This window comes from Cupressus sempervirens, chromosome 6 (assembly GCF_028749045.1).
Source record: "Cupressus sempervirens isolate cs-2001-9-10 chromosome 6, ASM2874904v1, whole genome shotgun sequence".
Classification (NCBI taxonomy): domain Eukaryota; kingdom Viridiplantae; phylum Streptophyta; class Pinopsida; order Cupressales; family Cupressaceae; genus Cupressus; species Cupressus sempervirens.
In genome coordinates this window covers 576665294-576685692 of record NC_143123.1, presented here as the reverse complement: position 1 = coordinate 576685692, position 20399 = coordinate 576665294, and the positions used below count along the sequence as shown (strand labels likewise).

Here is a 20399-nt window from a genome sequence, read left to right as displayed (position 1 = left end):
CTGATACTTGAAATTAATCATGCTAATGATTTGTTTGCTCAATTCTTTCCTCAAGTCTGTCCTAATGCATCTCAATTCATGCAGATATGGACTTTAACATATTTATGTTAGGAATTGGTATAAGATGTAGCATTTGAATGTATAGTTCCTTAAATACCTTCTTTGCTTAGTTTGAGGTGGTGTGATCACCTTATCCATTGGATCAAGTGACCTTACCTTCATTGGTTCTACTACTTCAAGCATCTAGGTCTTCTTTCTCCAAGTTTGTTTCATCTCTTTCTTTCTTTGTTCATCAACTTTTCTTTTTCCTTTGATGTCTTCACTGCTTAGTGTTGGTGCTCAGGTCCTGTAATTCTTGCTTATGTGTCCAATCTTGTGACAACTAAAACAAACTAGTTTTTCATTCAACCAACTCTTGTATTTGCCTATGAAATGTGTCTTGATACTGTTTTTGGGAATATGACCATATTCACCACAACAATGACAAATATACCATGTGTTATAATCCCAATTATAGACACAACCTTGTTTGGATGCATTCCCTTGCTTCTTGGTTGTCCAATTGGATTTTTCTTTGGATCTGCACTTTTGAGCTCTATGTCGACATTTTTGATAGTTGTAGCAATGACCTTCAAATCTAGGTGCAACTTGTGTATTGCTAGTCTTTGACCTGCATTCATGTGCTTAGTGTCCTTGTTTCTTTTAGTTAAAACAATGTCCATTAAATTTTGGCTTAGGATTTTGCTTACCATTCTTGGTTCTGTAGATATTGGTTGTATGTCCAAGCTTCCCATAGTGATGACATGTAGGTTTGCTATGCTTTGACTCTACATTCCTCCGTTCTTCGCTCTTTGATGACTCTCCCTCTTCGGTGGATGATAGATGCTTGTAATATCCTAGTCTAGAGGTGTCACTACATGTTCTTGGTGATCTCATTAGTTCTTCAAAGTATCTTATCACTTCATTAGGTTTGTTCATCCTTTGCACTAATTCTTCCTTAGATCTTAACTCAATCCTTAGTTTATCATTTTGTGATCTCAAATTTGCAATCTCCATATCCTTTCTATTAAGTTCCTGATTTACAAGTAGTAGTTGATTCACCATTTCCAGCTGATTGTCTGTGATCTTCTACACATGAGATATCCTTTCATCAAGCTTGGTAGCCATTTGTCTCTTGTCTTCTTCTACCATGATTTTATTTTCCTCAACTTTATTTTTCTGTTCAGTCACTTCACATAGCCTTATTGATTGGATTTCATGTTCTCTCTTCAATCCTCTAAGTTCAAAATTCAGTATGCTTTTCTTCTCCAATATATCTGCTATAGTTGAATCAGTTTCACTAGAATTACCATTGTCAATTAGTCCTTTAGTGTCCTCTTCTCGATAAAGTGTATTATTTTGCTGAATAGCCAACACTGTCCTTGTCTTTAAGGATTTCTTTAACTCCTCTCTTGCTTCTTCAAGTTGCAATATGATTTGGATGTCAAGCATCTAATTCTCAATGATCTTTCCCAACTTGTAGACCTCCATCTCCAAGATCTTAACTCTTGAGTTGTTAGACTTCTTCTAAGAGAACTAAGATTTGATACCAATTGTTGGAAGTCTTATTGGGAAGTACAATACTGAGAGGGGGGTGAACAAGGATCTATAAAACTTTTCACTTCTTAAAACAAATAGTAAATCAAGTGCATTCACGATTAACCCATCTCATATCTAAATTATGAACTATATGACCATAACTGCAATATTCAAATAGATCTAAGTATCCATCACATCCATAAACATAACAATAAATGTAAACACATAACACACAATATTTGGTAACCTAGAAACCCTCCAAGGTGAAGGTAAAACTCGGGTGGGGATGAGACCCACAAATCTTCACTACCGTAGTAATAAAGTGTGCATGTTAAGGCTACAATATTTGATAACTTTTGATGATCTACCTTGTGAGGGGTCAACCCTATTAGGATCTTACAAGACTTATCTAGTCTACCTTGATTAAAGGATTTAAACTTACAACTAAGTAAGCACTACGTGAGGAGATTTGAATTGGCCTGTTAAAACCACTTTGTTAAGAGATTTGCCTTGATACACTGGTTAGAATGTCTTAGTACCCAAGTCTTCGGTTAACACTCTATTGGTGGGTTACAAATATTCTCTTTCCAATTATGATTTGATCTCCTTATCAAATATTCTTTGTTTTGCTCTTTCACTGCTAGGTTGCACTGTCTGGTATCTTTGCTTCTAAGACACAAACATAGCCTTCCTTTGCTATCACTTTGTCTTTGCTCGCATCCTTATGATTCAGGGTTTGGGTCCCTCTTTAAATAATCAATTAACAAACCTTCTAGGTTAAGATCAATAATATAGATTCATCCCTTTTGTCGTTTAGTCTTTCCATTTTTCTGATTGGTTGATCACCTCACATAGGGATCAATGAACTCTGACAAGATGTGTAATTACCTCCTTAGCTATCTTCACAATCCGTAAATTAAGTGTAGAAGTTGACCAAAAATGGTTTACATAAGTATTTGTGTCATCACAAACGCATATGTCAAAACTGGTTTACTTGGCATTTGAATATCCTGACGCTCGGTCCATATTGATATTCATGTTGTCCCTTGACATTTGAATGCTTGACACATACTATGTGACTCAACATGAACTGTCAGTTGGTTAAAACTGAAATACTCAGCAACTAAAGAACTGCTCGACTCAAATTGTAATGTGAAAAAGTCTATCATACATTGCTCGACCCTTATTGGTTGGCTTAGTTGCAATGATGACTGACCAACTCTGCCTAGAAAATGAGTAAGTGTTTAACACTAATACGCAACATGGCTTAGAGATCAACACTTACAACATTAGTTTAGTTGAATCACAAGCAAAAAGTATATAAGGATTATAAAAATATTGAATAAGAGAACTTGAGTTTTAGAAATGACCTAATGGGCTCAAAATAATAGTACAGTAAAATGAGGGGTTGAGTGTAGGTTATTATAAAAAAAAGTTTATTGTCTAGTGTTCTATTAGTGATTCCATTTGTAGATGAGAAAGATGGGATGCATAAGACATTGAAAGATCTAGAAGCTTTAATGGAAGAGGCTCGTGAGGAAAAGGGCAAGGTTAAGTTAGAGGCAATTCATTATAAATCAAAGCTAAAAAGTGATCAATGAACCTTTCATTATAGAATTAACTTATAGGTAATGTGAGGACTCAAAGACAATAATCACATATATTGAAGCATATGAAAGATTTACAAAAATAGAAGCTACAAAATTTTTAAAATTTTATACAATAAATAAAATCTTATTAACACAAACTATATACAAAATTTATAAAATATAATACATTCCAGAAAAATCACACACACACACACACACACATATATATAATCAACCAATTTTATTAGAATTATTAAAAAAGTTCATATCTCATCAAGAGTATGTAATATTATTTTATCATAATAATAATAAAAGAAGGTTATTTGTATTACCAATCTTTGTCCCACCAAATCCCTTGAAAGTTTATGTATGACGGTTTCCCTCCTCGGAGCCATTTCAAAAATTTCTAAAACAAAAAGGATTCATTTCTTACCAATTCATCCGCGCGAGATTAAATATCGAACAGCCACTGCAGCACAATCAAACCAGCAACATCAAAATGCAGGACCCATCGTATGTATTCTGCAATCAGCTTCGCAGTTTCTGCGGGCATCTTCAAACAATGTGTGGCAATCTCAAGAGTTCCATGAACCAGCGCCCAATCCCAATAGGTAAAACTTCATCTACTATCTCATTAACAGTCAAATCCATGCATTCCATAGAATCTGGCATATCCAGTGGACTCCAAACCACTCTTTTCATGTATTCAGATTCATCAGTAAATCCGTTTGTGGAAGGACTCAGCAGCCGAGCAACATCAATGGTTAAAGAAGTAGAGGCCTTGGAATCGATGACGATTGATACTATATCTTTTCGGGAGCTTCTGGGCTACTGTAATGAATTGTACAAACAGAATGAGAACGCCGTTAATATTATTGAGGATCGACTCAAAGAATATGGCTATGAACCTGGTAAGCTAAATCGTAAACCCTAAACCTATACATCCGGTTTCTCCGCAATTGAATGATTCTTTGACACCTTGCACCTGAATTTATTTTTTGGTAAATTCCTCCCGACTCTTTTCAATCTGGGCAACGGCTGCCCTGAAGTTGGTAAATTCTTCCCTAGTCAAATTTTCTCGAGGGAGAAGCTTGATATGGTAATGATTCTGTGCCCCTTTCCCCCCTTCAAATTAAAATTTGTTTGTCAGACAAAGGAACTTGTCGTCTTCTAGTCCCTGTTGTACATGCCACTGTTGAGGCAATCTCTTTGGTTTTGTTTGTGAAATATTTATTTTTCAAGTTGTCCTTTAATCTCAACACATGTGTCTCTCTCCACAAGTTATTCTAGTCTGTTGTTCTCTCTCTCCACAAGTTATTCTAGTCTGCTGTACCCAGCATGCTAGGCATGTTTAGATGACATTTTACTCATTATGTAAGCTCCTGCCTTTAGTAAAATTAGGCAGATTCAATTAATATTGGACCCGGGCCACTTGACAAAAACTCAGTAAATTAAATAATGCATAAAATTATAAATTCATGGAAAGTGTAGTTAAAAAACATATGGAATGAGTCTTTAAAATGCTAGAGAAATGTTTTCTATAGATATGAATGTGTAAACACCTAGCACAATCAACTTAGACTATTAAGTATTAACGAGTGGAAACTTGTGGGCTAATGCATTCTGTAACACTAAATTTCAAAAGTCTGAATATAAATGTAGAAATCAAATGCACCCAACTCTGTGGTTGAAGATTGAACACGTGGTATGGTCTTTAAATCTGAATGCCTCAGGGTTTGGCATTGAATGGCTTTGTCTATTATTTATCTCCAGATCATAAAGTTCCCACTGCTTTGCAATTGTTTTTCCATTACATATAGAAGAATCATTGATCTAACTTAACAATCCATTTATTATTCATATAATTATAATTAGAGATATTATTGTTTTTAACAAGTGCTTTATAAATAAGTTTAGCTTTAGTATAGCATAACAACGTATCATCATTCCATTTGAACTTCTCATATTGATCAGTATCGTTACTGCACTAGATAGGGATCTGGAAATCCTTGCAGTCTTCCCTCATAATAAAGAATGCTTTCCAATTAGACTGAGGCTGGTCATACTTCTGGCAAAGGGATGACCAATCAATCAACAGACCATTAGTTAATAGTTGATATGAATCATTTATACCTTTCTGGTTCCAGATATTGGCTGAACACTCCAGAAGAAGAGTGAGGGTCATATCTTTATGCTTAAGACTCCACCAAATAGATCTATGTCTCTGGACAGCCTTGTAATATTTTTGCAAGAAATGTCAATTTATAACCTTATATTTAACCAATTCTCAAACCTTCCATAGGCTAATTGAAGTTTCAGATTCTACAGGGGAAATACTATACTTGCTAATGAGGAGGTCAATAAGTGGCAGATATTTCTATTTCGTGGCATGCTGGGGCACAACCAGTAGGATATTGTTTCTTATCAATAATTTCCAGGGTTTATCTCCCTCAAGAGCCTTAGTAATCTATCTTTTTCTCAGGGCAATGTTGTGCAACTTCAAGTCTTTAAGTCCTAGCCCACCATACCCTTTCTCCATACAACACCTCTCCCACCGGATAGAATGGATCTAATTTTCTTCTGAATATCATTTACCTGATAACTATTAAAGAGCTAGAGTGAAGTACATTATAAATATTAGCTGTACAAACTTCTTTATAAATTATGAACTAGGAACATGATTACCTTATCTAAGTTTGGGACTATGGTTGCTTGATAATGTAAATAATTATAACTTGTTTAGTGGTACTCAAACCATTAATATTAGATATATTTCAATGTTGCAAGTTGATACTTTTGATACCCATGTAGGATTTGAGGATAAAGGTTTGATTTTACACAATGTCTATCAGTTTCTTACTATAAGAGCATTGATAAGGGAATTATCATGTGAATGAAGGATATTATAGCTATAGTAAATAATAATATTATTGCATACTGAATGGAAGATAATTATTATTTAATGGGATGATTTTGTTGAGATTAAGAGCTAAACTATTAGTGATCATACCATGTAATGACTTTCAATTTCTTATTGCTTACTAATAAGGTCATAATTAGTTGTAAGTGGCAAGATTGAATATTTCATGTTTGGACTATCTTAGCAGTAGTGGGTTTCACAAGAAGGTAAATTATATTTTAAGATAGAGAATATATTGTTATTGATGTATATCTTTGGACATTGATCCAATGGATATAGTGTTGCCAGCCGTCTAAAGTCAACTTGCACATTGTTTCAACTTAGGGAAAACAAATTATAACTATTGTGCTATGCGTTTTGAAGTTTTGATAATGTTTGTATTGCCTTATAGAGGCATGAGATGTTATAATTGAAATTAATGTGATTGTGATGGTTGACCATATTAGTAGATTACTATATTATGAATAGATCTTGAGTATTGCTAACCTTAGTACTAGGAAATTTATCCTAATTGTGATATTCATTCTCTTTGAATATTCTCATACATGAGTTTGTTGGCATACTGTGTATCCCCACAACTTTTTTCTTTCTTTTATATACCTGTTGGAGTTTTTGGACCCAAAGTTTCTAAGGTAAAGTGTCTTCCTTAGAGTTTAGTTTAGTTCAAGTTGGTCTATAGGAGTTCATCACGGTTCGTTGTTTGAAACCTAGGTTCTTTGTGGTCAATAAAACACATAGGGTTCATGGTTGTTAATCCCTCATTTAACATTTGTTTCTCCTCCAAACCTGTTAAGTTTTTAGTAAAAGCTATTGAGCCACTTTGAAGTAATGAACCACTTTGAATTGAGGTGAACCATATTGAACCATTTTCAAGCAGGTGTACTGTGGTTCAAAGAGGTTCAAGTTTTGCGTAGCGTTGGTCCCATCGACCAATCATATCAACCTGTGCTTGTATGCACCCTAAAATGGTCGCCTAGACTATGGGCCCCCATTATTCAATTTATCAATTTATCAAATTTTCTGAATCAATGGTTTACAATATTTTATTAAATCAATTTAAATCAATTTCCTTGATCAAATTCGATTATTTATTTCCTAAGGTTGATCATTTTATCCTAAGGTTTATTTAATTAAAAAAAAATCTCCATTTTTATTAAATAAAATAAGTCCCTATTTAATTTAAAAAAAACCTCTCTTTTAATTAAATAATTCATCCACATTTAATTAATTAATAGAAAAACCCCTCTTTTAATTTAATTAAATATTTCCTATTTAATTAAAAGAACTTGCTCCCTTTTAATTAAATAAATACCACGTGAAAAAGGAAATAAAATAAATTAAAATTAAAAAAATTCCTTTTTCCTTCCCTCATTTAATTCTTCTCCTCTTTTCTCATTGGTGGGATTTTGTCTCACATGGATCAAACTCTATTATCCCATATTTGGTCGTGAGAAGCTTCCCACCTCCACATTTTTCTTTATAAGGGAGAGCCCTCTCCTCATTTTTGACATCCATTATTATGCTGCAAGTTTGGAGAGCGATTTTTGAAGGAGTTTGAATACTAAAGCTTTTTGTAGAGAACTTCTATTTTCTTGTCTTCTTCTCTCATGCGTCCATGGCTTCCATCATCATGATCCATCCTTGTGATGTAGGCAAAGGATGAATAACTAGGGCCAAAGGCTCACCCAGCTATCGAAACCACCTTACAAGAGTTAACATAACAGAAGCAAACGTGAGGAACAACAACCAAAGGACGAAGAAGAATGAAATACTTTTATTGATTCTTCAAATATTCAACATACATGCCCAGCTGTAAGGCCTTCTGGGTTACGACCAATTACAAATACATTCACATTCAAAGATTCAATTGCAAATTCACACTTTTAGTTCTGCTCTCCAATCTTCTTCTTAAAACTTGCTTAACTTTAAGCCTAAACAATCTATATATACTTGCCAAAACAGCTTACAGATTATTCTAGAACATTACATAAGAGGAAGGCCGACCCAACAACGGTCTGGACACTTCCCAAGAAAAGATCTTAACATAAATGTTGCGATCGAAATAAATCCCGCAAGTCGGCTTGCATAAATCACGTCCAAATATTGACACTTGGCATACATTGGGTAACTTGGCACATGAAGAAACACTCGGCATACACTGGATAACTCGGCACACACTGGATAACTCGGCACATGAAGAGTCACTCGGCATACACTGGGTAACTCGACACATGAAGGAATTGCTACAGTAACTCGGCGCATGAAGGACTGCTAGGTACATGAAGGACTGCTAGGCACATGAAGAAATTGGATTGTTAGGCACATGAAGGAACTGGACTGCTAGGCACATGAGGAACTACTAAGCACATGAAGGAACTGTAGAATGAACGGAAATGAACAGGATAACAAGGCAACCCAGGATGCTCCTGCATCAAACAATTGGGGTTGAAAGAAATGATTCTCTTGAATCATTGAGATGTCACAACCTGGGCTGAATCCAACTCAAATTGAGAAATCCATGAAGCATCTTCAATAAGTCTATTTTTCCACTTCACCAAATATTTATAGTAATCTTTTCCTCTTGTGCTCTTGCCAACTCTCTGATTCAATATCTGTTCAACTTCTTCAATTTGCTTCTTAGGATAATCATCTGATACAACTTCATCCTTTGACTCATGATACTTATACAAATCAGCAATATTGAATATAAGAGATATATCCATGTCATTAGGTAATTCAACTTCATAAGCATTACCACTGTCAAACTTTTTCAAGATCTTACAAGGCCCAAATTTCTTCATCTCCAGCTTACTGTATGTTCCAACTGGGAATCTTTCTTTCTTTAGATGAACCATCACCTCATCACCAACTTGAAAATCATGGTGTCTTCTAGACTGATCAACATTCTCCTTATATTTCTAATTACTTTGTTCCAACCTCAACTTCACTTCCTCATGCAAAGACTCCATAAAATCAGCAAATTCTTTTCTTGCAACGCTTTTTTTTTCTTCACCAGCAACATCTCTCAAATTTGATATGCCTCTAGGATGCATTTCAGTAACAATCTCAAAAGATGTCTTCTTTGTACTCCTATTCATAGAATTATTATAAGCAAATGCAGCTTGTGCCAATACCATCTCCCAATTACTTGGCTTATTTCCAACTAAATATCTCAGCAAATTACCCAAGCTTCTATTCACAACCTCTGTTTGACCATCTGTTTGTGAATGGAATGTAGAACTAAATTTCAATTCAGTACCTATCTTCTTTCACAAAGTCTTCCAAAAGTAGCCAACAAACTTATTGTCTCTATCAGAAATAATACTTCTTGATAATCTATGTAATCTCACAATCTCTTTAAAGAAAAGTTCAGCAACATGCTCAAAATTTGATGTCTTCTTACATGGTATGAAATGAGCCATTTTAGAAAATTTGTTCACTACAACCAATATGGAATCATACCCCTTCATTGTCTTAGGTAATGCAAGAACAAAATCCATATTGATGTTAGTCCAAGGTTTCTCAGGAATAGTAATAGGTGCATATAAACTAGTATTTTGACTCACCCTTTTTGCAACTTGACAAACGTCACAACTCTTTACAAATTTTTGAACATCCTTATACATTTGTGGCCAATAATACTTTTTTTTCAGCAAACTCATTGTCTTATCAATTCCAAAATGTCCAGCTAATCCACCACTATGCTTTTCCTTAATCAGATTCAACTTCATAGAACTTTTGGGAATACACAACTGAATACCTTTGAACAATATATCTTCTTGAATGAAATATTCGTCATACTTACTTATGTAATTTGTCAGATTTGGTGCTCTGCACTCTCTCCACGCCTCAGAAAAATCAAGATCAACAACATACAACTCTTTCATTTCATCAAAACCAAGAACTTCAATCTTCATTTGTGTTAGCAAGGAATGTCTACTACTCAATGCATCAGCAACTCTGTTAGTAACTCCACTCTTATGCTTAATGACAAATGTAAAACTCTGCAAATACTCAACCCACTTCATATGTCTCTAATTCAATTTATATTGACTTTCCAAGTATTGTAAAGCTTTATGATCAATATACAACACAAACTCCTTAGGAATCAAATAATGTTTCCACTTATTCAATGTTTGAACAATGGCATAAATTTTTTGATCATATACAGATTACTTCCTTTTAACACCATTCAACTTTTCACTAAAGAAAGCAACAAGCTTACCTTCTTGATTTAATACAACTCCTATTGCATTACCACTTGCATCACATTCAACTTGAAATACTTTGTTAAAATCAGGTAAAGCTAATACAGGTAATTCAACAACTTTTTGTTTCAAAGTCTCAAAACTCTTATCAACTCCGTGTGTCCACTTGAATTCCTTTTTAACTCCCCTCATTGTCTCAGTCATAACATTACAAACAACATTGAAATTCTGTATAAACTTTTCATAAAAACTAGCCAAACCATGAAATGATCTTACCTCACCCACATTCTCAAGTGTAGGCCATTTCAAAATTGCTTTAACCTTCTCAGGATCCATCTTCAATCCATCAGCTGAAATCACAAATCCCAAATACACAATCTCCTCTTACATAAAAGAACACTTTTTCAGATTAATCAACAACTTTTCCTCTTTCAACCTTTGCAATACTTGTCTAATATGCTCAAGATGTTCTTCTTTAGTCTTATTGAATATCAAAATATCATCCAAATAAACAATCACAAACTTACCCAAAAATCATTTCAGAACTTCATTCATCAGCCTCATGAAATTACTAGGTGCATTAGTCAAACCAAAAGGCATAATTAACCATTCATACGAACCATCTTTTGTCTTGAAAGCAGTCTTCTGTTCATCACCTTCTCTAATTCTGATATGATGATAGCCACTCTTCAAATCAATATTGGTACAATCCATTATGTCATCCATCCTTGGCATAGGAAACTTATATTTCACTGTTATCTTGTTAATGGCTCTAGAATCAGTACACATTCTCCATTCTCCATTCTTTTTAGGTGCTAATACAGCAAGTACAACACATGGACTTAAGCTTTCTCTGATCAAACATTTTTGCAACAACTCATGCACTTGTCTGTTAAGTTCTTCATTTTCTGCAGGTGTCAATCTATATGATGCTTTGTTTGTCAAACTAGCTTCTGGATCCAGATCCATACAATGACTTATACTTCTTATTGGAGGTCAACCGTCAGGAATATTATCAGCAATAATGTCTTTATACTCATTCAACAATTCTATAATTTCTACTGGTACTCGACTATCACTATCTATTGGCACCCAGTCATTACTAGCTTCTGCTGCTCGGTCATTACTACCAACACTTGTTCCTCTAGGAACTATGGCAAAATAGACTTGATCCTTTTTCATTTCCTTTTCAAATTGTTTCCTATTAACCAGAGAAATTTTTACAGTAGTACAATTAACCTCATCTGGACTTTCAATCAAAGGCAGCAATGTTTGTTTCTTCCCATTCACTTAAAGAGTGTATTGATTCAATCTTCCATCATGCACAACATATCTATCATATTGCCAAGGTCTACCCAACCAAATATGACAACAATCCATGGGCATAATATCACACAAAACTTCATCAAAGTAATGTCTAATTTTGAACTTCACAAGGCATTGCTCACTTACCAATATCTTATGCTCATCTTTGATCCATGAAACATGATAAGGTTTGAGATGTTTTAGCCTCTGCAATTGCAACTTGGTAATCAACTCTTCTGATGCCGGATTTGTAGAACTTCCATTGTCGATGATCACTTTGTAGCATTTTCCAGCCATCTTACATCTTCCAACCATATTACATTAAGTCTGGCTCCACATCCCATCGTGTTGTAGGGCTCTCCTTGTACTCGCGTGTCTTGCGATCTTTGAGCCGCAAGTGACCATGTACAACAACTAGCTTCTCCGCTCTCTTAGAGTAAGTCTGTTCCTCTTGACAGAGTGAATGAAGCTATAGGTGGACCAATTCCTCTCTGCAGCTAAGGAGCTAGACACCTGAGATAACAAAGTTGAAAGTTACAACTTACAAGTTACAAACAAATGTTCATACAATTTGTAACAAATGATAAATGGTAAATCGATGATTAATAATTATTGAATCAATGAATCATAAATTAAAATCAGCAAGGTAAAACTCTTCAAGTTAAGATTGTAAAGGGCTGGAATTAGTTATTAGTATTACAAACCTGAGAAAGCAGTCGAATGGCTAGTGAGGTGATCTGTAACTTTTGTGAACCATGATATTTCCACCATAAAATGGGATTCTTTTGTGCCATGGTTTTCAGATCCACCTTTGCAATATCCGAGTATCCTACAAGTTACAAATTTTAAATTTTACAACATAATATTAAAATTATAAATAACTTAAATAAAGTTATAACTTATAAGTAAAGTAACAATTAATTATTAAAAGAACTTATAATTTAATAATTATAAAGAGTTTAGAGCACTGAATCAAGATTTAAGGATTACTTGAAAGACTAGCAAATTCAGACCACTCGGTGCAAATCTCACTAGTAGTCTCAGTATCATACATTTTGGCAATGCATCGGAATAACCCATTCTTCACCTCATCATCCCGAAGTGGTGTGACTCTACCAGGCCTAGGTATGTACCATTTCGGGTTCAATGCATAGGCAGCCATGTGCAAAGGAGTGTTCAACTTCTCCCACCTGCGGTGAATGATAGGCTCAATGTGCTCCATATAGAATGCTAGAGTGGGGTCTCTCTCACATACAACAACCCTCATCTACCCAAGCATGAAATCAATGCACTCATAAACCTCTCCAAGGCTAGGTGAATCTGCATCTCCATATATGATCACTTGAAACACTGGAGTAATGGTGGAGACTATGTATTTTGCATCACTTCAAAACTGATCACTCTTCATTGTCTCCTTTACCCTCTTCCCTTGCTCTGTTCTGGACTTAGGCCATCGATTCCATTCTTGTGTCATAACCATGAGTTGCAATGGCTCTTGCAACTCAATCATTCTCTCTAAGAGAATATAATATGATGCATACCTGGTCTCAGCTGGTTTGAGGAATTGCTTCTTTGCGAAGCTCCTGAAAAGTGCATGTGAGGTATGGTGATTGCAGATAAACATCTGCACCTCTCTCCCATCATTAACCACCTTTCTAATCCACTCTATTTTTCCCATGTCTTTGAGTGCATTGTTCATGGCATGCACACAACATGGAGTCCACCAAATATGCCTATAAGCTGCCTCAACAAGCCTTCTTGTAGCTTTGCACACATGTGCTGCATTTGTCACAACTTGGACCACATTTTGTGGTCCAACCTCCTCAATGGCTTTCCTAAGCACATGAAATTGAAAATTAGCATCTTTACGATGCTTTGAACAATCAACTACCTTCAAAAAATATGGGCCCTCCGTGCATGTAACCATAATGTTGATGAGTGGACGATGACTAATGTTTGTCCACCCATCCATGATAATGCTGCAACCTGACTCCATCCAACATGCTTTCATTTGCTCCATCAAGATCCCAACCTTGTCATAGGCTCTATCCAACACTGTAGTCCTCAGCTTGTGGTCACCTGGTGGCACATATGATGGCTCTCCCTCATTCATTGCCATGGTCATCATCCTCACAAAATAGGGAGATCGAGCCACATGTGTAGAGATGCCATTGGCAAAGAAGAAATCACCAACAACATCATCTAACCGGTCCCTTGCATGCATGTTAAATAAATGAGCAATGGGGTTACTATCACTACAACTTGTGGTTGCTTTCCGTTTCCCCCTACTGCTGTCCCCTGCTGAATTTTGTGTAGGTGAGGAGAATGATGGTGTAGGTGACATAGTCCTTGCTCTCTGATGCAAGATACGAGTAGATGTATCTCGCTGCTCCTGTAACTGCTGTATATGTTGTACCTGTTGCCTAGTAGACAAAGATCTAGGCACCGCAACGTCACTATCATCAGGAATGCCCCATAGTTTATTCACTTCAATTCTGTATTTGACATTCTCAGTATTTGACAAGAACATGCATGGGTTCACACCATAGCCACTCCAAAAAAGGTGTGAATTAACTCTTGTAATGCTGCCAAACCATTCTGCTCCACATATATTGCACTTCCATTTGCGTGTGCCACCCCCTGAAGGTGTAGGGCTTGTAATTTTTGTAGCAAACTGTTTCAGAGGGGACTTTGGGTCATAAGGACCCCTAGCATACTTCCTCAAAATCTCTGAAGGGCAATCAGTAGAAGGCACCCTTGGTGCGACATAAGGAGGTTCTACCTCAGGCTCAGATTGACCACCTATATCAGCCCCATGATCACTTCCTTCAGGCTCAGGTTCAGGCTCATAATCAGATGCACTTGTCTCATTAATTTCCATGTCTTCTGCACTTTGGTTGGATCTAGAAGCCATTTATAAAACTTCATTTTACAAAATGAAAATAAAACTATAAAAATGATCATGATACATTTCAGCCCAAGTAAAAATAATTTAAAACTTAAAAGTTAAAACTTTACTATTTAATTTTAGCATTTACTATTTAAAAATTTAAAGTATTAAAAAATGAAGCTAAATAGTAAATACTAAAAGTAAATACTAAATAAAAATATGGCAATATGGCATATGCTGAAACGTTTTACTAAGTTACTTTCAAGTTTTAAGTTTCATTCTTGAATCTTGTTGATAGTTGAATCTTCTTAGTTCTATGATTTTTTATTTTATAATTTATTATCTATGTTAATTTTTAGTTTTTTTCATTGTTCTTAAAATAAGAATATGGCAATATGGCATATGCTGAAACGTATTTAGTTCTTAGTTCTATGATTTTTTATTTTATAATTTATTATCTATATTAATTTTTAGGTTTTTCATTGTTCTTAAAATAAAAATATGGAATATGGCACATGCTGAAACGTATTTCAGCATATGCCATATTCCATATTTTTATTTTAAGAACAATGAAAAAACTAAAAATTAATATAGATAATAAATTATAAAATAAAAAATCATAGAACTAAGAAGATTCAACTATCAACAAGATTCAAGAATTAAACTTGAAACTTGAAAGTAATTTAGTAAAACTAAATAGTAAATAGTAAATAGTAAATTTAAAAATTATAAATTGATTTTTAAAACCAAAAAAACTAAGTAAAATAAAAAAAACCCTACCTTGAAGGCTTGAACTTGAGGAGACACTTGCCAAATCAAACTTTCTTGCTCCTCTTGCTCCTCTTGATCTTGCAATCCTTTGCAAAACCACCCACTAATCTCTTACAAGCTCTTCCAAACACTCTTTCTCACTTAGCTTCTTGCTGCTCCAAAATGGTGAAATGAAAATGAGATCTATTGGTCTTATTAAGCTTTCAAGTAGACCACATGGGACCCACACCCAATTAGGGTTAGCATACCTAAAAAAACAAAAACAAAAAAAAGAAGAAAAAAGTATTGTTTTTCTAAATTTCTTTTGGGCCTCTTCTCGGCGCACCCCACGAGCACCCGAGGCGCACCTGAGCACCACGTCCCACTCGGGTGCTCGACTGGTGCGGCGGCGAAAAAGCCGCTGGCGGGGCTGCTTGGGTGCGTGACGCACCCACACTAGGTGCGCCTAGGTTTTGACCTGGGTGCGCGCACTCGGGTTACACTGGATGAACCTCAAGCTCTGATACCAACTGACGTAGGCAAAGGATGAATAACTAGGGCCAAAGGATGAATAACTAGGGCCAAAGGCTCACCCAGCTATCGAAACCACCTTGCAAGAGTTAACACAACAGAAGCAAACATGAGGAACAACAACCAAAGGAGGAAGAAGAATGAAATACTTTTATTGATTCTTGAAATATTCAACATATATGCCCAACTGTAAGGCCTTCTGGGTTACGACCAATTACAAATACATTCACATTCAAAGATCTAAATGAAAATTTGCACTTTCAATTCCGCTCTCCAATCTTCTTCTTAAAACTTGCCTAGCTCTAACCCTAAACACTCTATATATACTTATCAAAACGGCTTACAGATTATTCTAGAACATTACATAAGAGGACGGCCGACCCAACAACGGTTTGGACACATTTCAAGAAAAGATCTTAACATAAATGTCGTGATTGAAATAAATCTCGCAAGTCGGCTCGTAGAAATCACGTCCAAATACTGACACTCGACATACATTGGGTAACTCGACACATGAAGAAACACTCAGCATACATTGGATAACTCGGCACATGAAGAGTCACTCAGCATACACTGGGTAACTTGACACTTGAAGGAATTGCTATAGTAACTCAGTACATGAAGGACTGCTAGGCACATGAACGAACTGGATTGCTAGGTACATGAAGGAATTGGACTGCTAGGCACATGAAGGAACTGCTAGGCACATGAGGGATCGCGAGGCACATGAAGAAACTGCAAAATGAACAAAAATGAGCAGGATAACAAGGCAACCCAGGATGCTCTTGCATCACCTTGCATTTGCATCTTAGCTTAGAGTCATATTCATTTTCATAGATTAGTATTGCATTGTTATTGCATTTCCTTTCTTGCATTGTTATCATATAGATCAGTTTGCATTTTTATTTGCATGCATATTTTGGATCTTTGAATCTCTTGTTTCATGGTGTACTTGCATGGGCACAAATTAGGTCAAACTGAGGGCCTCCATTACAAACCTTTGCACTCCATGAATAGAGAGCTATGAGCCGCCATTCAAGACCTCATTTTTGAGCAATCTTGGATATAATGACTCATAGAAGTGTGCCCACATTTTAGGCATACAATGCTAACATAAAATCTATGACTCTGAGGTTTAATGGGTCGAAAAGGAGACATGAACCTTGGAGAACCACTTTTTCGAAAGTTCAAGCAGGTTCATGATGGTTCATGATATTGCAAAAGATGACGCAAGTTAAAATTTTGCATTGGCTTTCCCAAGGTATTTTTTGTACACCTTAGAGCAATTGAAAATGGGTTAGTTGGTGGGGCAAAATCAATAAGTTTTAGGTAAAGTTATGCCATGATGTGACAGATATTAAGTTCCCATGCCATAAAAATGTCACATTGTGGTCATTCAAAATGAGTAAGGGATATTGCAATTAATCTTGAGATTTCCTTTGCTATGAGAACTTTAGAGTGGCAAATCTCAATCAATCATTTATAGTTACCAATTTGAATCGAAGCGGTGAAGGTAAAAGGTGATTGTGCATGTGCAAGGGTTGCAAATGCTTTTAGTTAAAAATGTTAGTTTCAAAAGCCTTCTTTTGCTCATGATTTATAGTTTTTTGGTATCTTAGAGAAATTTTTCCCTTGGTTGAAGTGAACTCATAGTTATTATGAAGTCAACCTTCCACTTGTTTGATAATGCCACTAATTTAGTTTGTGAAAGCCCTAAAATACAAACCTTATGCAGTATGACTTGGAAGAATTTAAGAGCAGATGAACCCTTTATGAAAAGGAATTGCAGAAAGTGTCTTGGGTGAGGCTGATGTGTTTCCTCTTGCCATCATATACCCAGAGCTTATTAGAGAATGTATCAACAGATATGATGTGAGACACCAATGTATCCAGAAGAATGATGAAGGAATTCTATTATTGGTCGACAGAGAAACTGTTGCATTTGTTTTTAAAATACTTGAGAAGGCCTGCTCATAATTTACTCCATATCTCTCCATTGCAAGGTTCAACAAATGTGCTGATAAAATATTGGAGTATTATAGCTAGAAATTGGTTGCTCAAGTTTTACAAGGGCGGGTCTAGATTGCCAAAATCTCTCTCAAGGGAACATATGGAACCTTATGTGAGAGACTTGGTAGTGTTATTGTACAGAGTGGAAGTAGCTTCTCAAGCCCACTTCTTTGCTGAATGAATGTATTTCTTTGTGCAAATCATCTTGGAGTAAAACAATATTTAGACAGGGGGGAAGTGATAGTTGAAGCCATGTGGGATCAATTGAAGATGGCACACTTGGGAGACGTAGACCTACATGCCTTGTACCTCACCTATTGCTTTGCTTGTACCCAAGAATGGGTAGGTATCCCCCATGAACCTTGGTTTGAGAGTATGAAAATCTATGAATATTACCCTATCTTTCAAGGAGAGAAAGCACTGGAAGATTACAAGAAGATAAATGATGTATTCACTGGGAGGCTATTCATTAAGATAAGATATTTGTTGGCTAAAAGAATGACATATGAAGCAAGACAATTGGTCAATACCTACGATAACTATTACATCCAATATCTTCATTTTATCTACATCCTGGTAGGGGGCTATGAAGGTGAATCGATAAAGCTACCTATGTACGTTGTGGATTGCTTCGTCTTGGTTAAACTATGTAGTCAGTTAGCCTAGGTGGTTAAGAAGTATCTACTAGAAGAGGAGAGGGAAAGTCTTTTCCCCTTGGAGTTGGACCTTTACACTTGCAAAACCTTTTTTGATGTAGTAAGCATTGGATATGACCGAGAAGGTTTGACTTCAAGTACTACAATGCTAGACAGGGCTTTAATAATAAGGGATTCATCATATAATGTTTGAAATTAGAAGACCAATTCTTACCCCTACCTCATCTCGAGGATTTGTTGGAGGACTGTCTAGACGAGGTTGAGGTAAGGAAGAGGCAACTATTACAAATTGAAACCCTGGGACTTGAGATGGACATCGAAGGAGTGCAAGAAGATGGTTCATGTATAACAAATCTAGAATTTGTAGAAGTGAAAAACCAACCTTTGCCTGAGGTGAACTAGATTGAGACCAAGAAGAATGATATACAGATGAGAATACTTAACGTGGTGAAAAGTACTAAGAAGCGGCTTAAAGAGAAGAAAGAAATGAAAATTCAAGACTTGCATGTCAAAATTTTTGTATGGATCTCTAAATCCCCTTCTCAAGTCTATGTTTTGATGATGATATTTGGACTTGTGATATAGGTGACAACAGATCCAAGTTTGAAAGATCTACCTCTTGTAGATCATCCTCAACATCCACTATAGTTTCCCCATGGTAGGAGTAACCAAATCCAAGGCGAAAGCCAAAAAGCAAAAGGAAGTGAGTAGTGACAAAATAGTGGACGTGCGAATTAGAAAAAGAAGTGAAACAAGAGGAGGAAGACAAATGTACCAGCCCACCAATGATGGACTCTGACCAATTGAAAGATGACATTCTGGACTTGGATGACTCACCCCTCATGATCACCTTGACCCCTGACAAGTCTAGCACTGCCAAAGCCACAATAGATACCACTCCCCAATGGTTGGCCACTTTGGTGAACAAGAAACGTAGCATAGTACCAGATTCCATCCCCATAAGGGATATGGTTAGTAAGTACACGACTATGACTCCAATGATGAATAACAAGAACTGCTTTTGCAAATGTAATAACATTGCCATTGTATTGATATGTTCCAAATGCAAATCTAAATGACTTATAAATACGAGAGGAAGAGGCATGTCTCATGAAGAGACATGTCTCTATGGTTAATCATCATTAAATAATTTATTAATAATAACATATATATGTATATATAACTATATCTATATATATATATATATATTATATAATATAACTATATCTATATTTATATTATATTATATATTATAATATAAGTAGATATAAGAGTATTTTCCAAATGATGATTTACCAATAACCACAAAAGATTTATCTTCAGGCCAATTCAATCAGACTGAAGTTACATCGTTAACACTCCCTTTTAGCCAAGGAGGATTGTTATAGAACACATACGCTCTTAAGTATATGAAAAGATATCATCTTAGTATGATATTCCCGAAATAACATAAATAAGGATATTGACATATATCATCAACTTAGATGTTATCTTTCAATATAATCTGTAGTATGATTCAACAAGAAATATCAATCATATGCTATTCATCATACTTATATTCTTTTGGTATGTGCACTGGCATCAAATCCTAGATGCCTACCAAAAGAATATGTTATATCCTGGAAAGATGTGTGTTATCTAGATCTCTGACACTTTGAGACAATAACTAAATGTAGTCTATTAGATAATAGTCATGATCTCAAGGACAACCACTTAATGTAGTCCAACATGACAAGTATCATGACCTCTGACACACTTTAGGACATCAACTTAGTGTAGTCTGTCATGATATGTTTATTATCATAATGTCATGAATCGATGAAAGGAACTATCGCAACATATATATTAATGTCTATAATCTGATTAGGGCATGATCATAAAGTATCAAATAGCATGAGATATCAGTATGTGAAGTAAATCAAACATATACATATATGTACGTGTCTGTATTTACATATGCAT

General features: G+C 35.5%; 1 protein-coding gene across 1 annotated transcript in view; it reads left to right on the top strand.

Annotated features, from left to right (window-relative positions):
* The first annotated feature begins 3507 nt into the window (after positions 1-3507).
* The window catches only part of LOC149553568 (uncharacterized), a 37874-nt gene continuing 20982 nt past the window's right edge, over positions 3508-20399 (top strand). The window contains exons 1-2 of the mRNA XM_089788974.1: positions 3508-3778; positions 3878-4078. Coding sequence (XP_089645100.1) covers positions 3667-3778; positions 3878-4078 — 313 coding nt within the window. The 5' untranslated portion in view covers positions 3508-3666. The remainder of the gene's footprint in view (positions 3779-3877; positions 4079-20399) is intronic.